The sequence below is a fragment of the Brassica oleracea genome, chromosome C4, assembly GCF_000695525.1.
Source record: "Brassica oleracea var. oleracea cultivar TO1000 chromosome C4, BOL, whole genome shotgun sequence".
Lineage (NCBI taxonomy): Eukaryota > Viridiplantae > Streptophyta > Magnoliopsida > Brassicales > Brassicaceae > Brassica > Brassica oleracea.
Genome location: NC_027751.1, coordinates 33,331,696 through 33,336,545, shown reverse-complemented (window position 1 = coordinate 33,336,545; position 4,850 = coordinate 33,331,696). Strand labels below are relative to the sequence as shown.

The 4,850-nt window shown below is 37.4% G+C and overlaps 1 protein-coding gene across 1 annotated transcript; it reads right to left on the bottom strand.

Moving 5' to 3' along the window:
* Nucleotides 1-224: 224 nt before the first annotated feature.
* LOC106340845 (cysteine-rich receptor-like protein kinase 10) lies at nt 225-2,524 on the bottom strand. Its single transcript, XM_013779675.1, has 6 exons — nt 1,570-2,524; nt 1,345-1,463; nt 1,045-1,255; nt 719-956; nt 483-633; nt 225-413 (listed from the first exon to the last, which is right to left on the bottom strand). Exons 1-6 carry the CDS (start codon nt 2,522-2,524, stop codon nt 225-227), a joined length of 1,863 nt encoding a protein of 620 aa, XP_013635129.1.
* Between the last annotated feature and the right edge of the window lie 2,326 nt (nt 2,525-4,850).

Genomic DNA, 4,850 nt, shown 5'->3' with positions numbered 1-4,850 from the left:
CTGGAAGTTTTAATTAGAATTAAAAACCCGCACAATGCGCGGGTTAAATCCTAGTAACAATTGATTCAAGCCTGAATGTTAAGACCAAATCAGCGAGGACATAATGTAGAGATTGATGCATCGTCAGTTGACACTGCAACAGACTTGCTCATGGTAGATTGATCTGAATCAAGTGGGTCTATGGGTCTAGTATAATTGAAAAACCCTGGCCGCCTGGGCACTGGTTAAGTCATAGAATTACTAGTGAACATCACTAATATGGTTGACAAGGCGGGACGGCGGTCTACAGGATCTTCTTGAACACATAAAAGACCGATATGGATGCATCGAACCACTTCACTCTTCTTGTAATTTCCAATGATAATTGGATCCACGAGTTCTAACGCTGTTCCGTAATTCCAAAGCCTCCAAGCCTAAAATATCAGTTAAACAATCAGTTGCAACAATAGCTTAATATAAAACTTGACTAGCTTTGAACTTACATATGTGACCAAGTCATGTGAATCATCCATCTCGTGGAAGCTGTTATTCTTTCTACCACTTATAATCTCAAGTACTAACACTCCGAAGCTATAAACATCAGACTTCATTGAGAACTGGCCACGCATCGCATATTCGGGAGACATGTAACCGCTGAAATCCACAACAAAACTTTAGTATGTTGATAAAATAATGTTCAAATAAATCCAACTTAAAAGTAGTTGACAAGAAGACTTACAATGTACCAACAATTATGTTTGTGTTTTCCTGGGTTTGGTCGAGTCCGAAGATCCTAGCCATTCCAAAATCTGCAATTTTTGGGTTCATATTCTCATCCAAGAGAACATTGCTCGCTTTTAGGTCACAATGTATGATTGTGAGCCGTGAATCTTGATGAAGGTACAGAATCCCTCGAGCAATTCCTCCAATGATATTGTATCGTCGAGTCCAGTCTAACTGACCTCGCTTTGCAGCGTCTATGAACATCCATGAGTTATATTTAGATTCCCAAAGTGTCAAGAAAGGCTAAATAATCTTTGAAACAAAGAAATAAATGCAACTTACCAAAGAGGAAGTAATTAAGGCTTTTGTTTCGAACATACTCGTAGACCAATATCCTCTCTTCTTGTTCTAGAGAAAATCCGAGAAGCCTAACCAGATTTCTGTGCTGAAGCTTTGCAACAACAACAACCTCATTCTTGAACTCTGTGTCACCTTGTTCTGATGATTTTGATAGTTTCTTCACCGCAACTTCAGTCCCATTCGAAAATATACCCTATCCGGTTTCACCAGCACCATCTCATTATGCAAACGTGTTTACAAAAAAAATTCAATGAACCTCATTCGCAGTTAAAGATTTAATACCTTGTAGACCTCACCAAATCCACCTTGACCAATCTTATTATCCTCTGAAAAATAATTTGTTGCAGCTTGAATTGTTCTATAATCAAGTTGCAGCGAGTCTATAGTTGTTATATCATCCCCTGTTGCACAATAAAACTCTTAGTAATCAGGAAAAAGAGGCTGATGAACAATGAGATTAATCAACCCAATAAAGATTGTTAATCACTTGATTACTTGAATTTTTACCATGATTAAATGTGGGTGCTGTCTCGTAAGGTCTCTTTGCCCTCTTTGCAAGGAAACAGTATCCAGCTATGAAAAGTAGAACTACCACTATAACAGGTACAACAATGGCTACCACTAACACAGACGAACTCCTATCTTTCCCTGCGTTTGAAAACTCAGGTCCGGGAGAAACCGGTGGCGGTAGTGGTAATGAAAATGTGCTAGCGGCGGATTTGTTGAAAAATGGGTAAGACTTGTATCTTGAGTTACAGCTCGGAAAAAGAATTCTTGCCCCAGTATTGGTAGTGGGTAACTGATTGATGGATGTTTCCAAACAACGCGAACAGTCTTGAGTCGTCAGATCAGGGGTGCACTGAACAAGTCCGTACACACTCTGAAACGCAGCATAGTTGGTTTCTCTCGCACCAAACTTTTTGGAACTAGCCGCGGCTTCTGCGGCTGCGTTGTTCATCATGGACAAAACCAATTCTCCGAACCTCTCTTGTTGGTTAGTTGGAATAATAATATTGCTGAACATTGTTTGTGCTTCTTCCATCTGAAGGGTCGAGAATATATCCTGGTTAGCGTATCTAAGCATACACTTATCGTAATAGAGTACGACCTCTCTCTGAATTGGACACCGCGTTAAGGATTCTTTGACGGAAAAGGGGACGCAGTTACGGCAATCTTCCAGCGAGACGTCTCCTCTGCAAACGAAAAGTCCATTGACCCTGTCTGGGCCTTGACCCGATGTGGCGTTTTGGAATCCGGTGGGGTGTGAAGCATTGCGGGAAGAAAGGAAATACAAAAGGGTTGTGAGATTGTTGTAGTAAGTGCTGTTTCTTGAATACGTTGTCGTATTCGGACAACTTGACTTTAAGAACTTAGGGTTCTGAATCTGAGCAGAAGCTCTGAAGCTACAGCAGATGAAGAAAAAATGGAAAAGGAAGAAGAAGAAAGAGGCGCAAGAAGACATCGTTCGACTTCTACGATTTTTGGTTTTTCACATCATGGAGCTCCCATATATATGGATTTATTTTTTCTTTTCGATTAGAAACTTGAGATACATGATATTTGTGAAAGACCGTTGATTCAAAGTATACAGGTTTTGTTTTTCTATATGTCATTTTTTTCTTCTTTTTTGTTTTCTTTTGTTTTCTTCCATGTAATTTGGAACGTCATATTTGTTCAACCAAATCAAATTTTATGAGATAATTTCTAAATCATAATGAATTATGTGAGATAAGTATGTAGTTTATTTAGGATTCGGTCAGGCAAAAGAATGTAATGCAAAAAGTTATTTGAAGCGAATTTTATGCGCTAATCATTGTAAATGTGCAGAAGATGTAAAACCCTAATTTTCAAAAAAAAAAAAAAAAATGTAAAACCCTAAACATATATATCAAAGGCGTATTATGATGAGGAGATTTTGTGGAAGCAAAAAACACAGCGTTGTGGCTCAAGGCAGGGGATAAAAACACAGTTCTTTCATGGGTGCGTTTGAACAAGGAAAATGATGAATAGTATACCATCATTGATGAATAGATCATCGATTGATACGAGGAGGACGTAGACCATGATTAACCCCAGTTAAGACCATGATTAATCCCAGTCTCTTAACTGAGGTTCTTAGCTCTTAGCTTCGGCTAAAAGACGGTTCTTAACTTTTCTTAGATTTTAACTAAAAAAAGTTAATGACCGTCTCTTAAATAAGAAATATAAAAGCCGTCTCTTAGCCGAAAAGTGTAAAAAAAAAAAGGTCAAATCATGAGTTAAGAATCCCGGCCAAGAGACCGGAGTTAATCATAAGTTATTTCTATAACTAAAGAGGCAAAAGGAGATACTGTAGTGGTATATATATATATTTTTTTTATAATCCAGGGTTCCCCACTTACGTGGGTCATTCCCTGGGCCCGGTTAGGCAGCGGTCCACTTCACCCGGGAGGGCTATACCTGGGCTGGGGACAAGGCCCAACACCCAGTACCGCATTTGATGACAAGATGGGCAGTTCCCCTCCGCCTGGCGTCGAACCCGGGAGCATGACAATTGGCCCCCAAGGTCCTTACCAAACGAGCTACCACGTCCCGTCTCTGTAGTGGTATATTTTAAAAGTATTTCTAAATCATCTCAACCCGTGGAAGCCTCTGAGTTGTTAGCTATATCTGAGCCTCAAATTGTTTAAAGGGGTTTCTGATAGAAAACTTCGACGTCCGGTTAAGGCAATAATATGTGATAATGCACTGGGAGACATGGTATGACTGGACATTTTTTTCAGAAACTCTAGAACATCATGGGTCTTCAAGTTACAAGAGAGGTGAAGTCCTTCGAACAAGGGATGGGACCACAAAACTAGAACTTCAAAAATATGTCTATATACATTCCAGAATTCCAATCCGAACGTAACGGCAGATCTAAGGCGATTAGTCTATGCATAGGGTTTATATTGACTTATTTTCTTCTATTATTAACGTTCAAAAGCTTGAGATACAGGATGGTTGTAAAAGATGATATAAACTACAAATACACAATAACAACTAGTAATTTAGAGGTAGAATCGACATAAACTACTGTTACACTCGGTTCCTTCAAAATGAATCTAGCTTGATTGGCAAAGAATTTGCAGACTTCATGCTCTTTATTTTCCGGTCAACATTTATTGAAAAAGCATTTACAAAATGTTGATGATCTCCAAATGCTTTTTATTCAATGTTCTCATATAGAGTTTTTGGTAGAGCATTTATATTTATACTATATAAAAATTTGAAAAAATTATATATAATTAATTGATTTTATTTAATAGTATCAAAATTATTTTTATATTCAAAAATAAATTTTAAAATTAAATGTTTTTAGTTTTTAATTTTAAAGTAATATTTCACATTTAAAATATACTTTAGTTTATATAATTCAATAAAATTCATTAATTTTAATAACGAAAATAGAAAATAAATACATATTATAAATATATATATTATTTAAGAAAAAACATATTATATATTCACTACAAGAAAACACCGGTATTCTGACGACAAATATCGTCGGTATGTCCTCGGAATAACAGTATTCCGAGGATATACCGACGAGAATGGTCGTCGAAAAGTAAAATTTCCTCGGAAGTCGAAAAGAAAAATTTCCTCGGAATTTCCTCGGAAAATTCCGAGAGAATACCGAGAATTAAAGATTCAGAGGACATTCCGAAGAAACATTTCCTAGGATTGTTCGTCGGTATCTCCTCGGATATTTTCGATTGAACGGTCCTCGGAAACATTCCGAGAGAAAAGAGGTATCGGAATATTCCGAC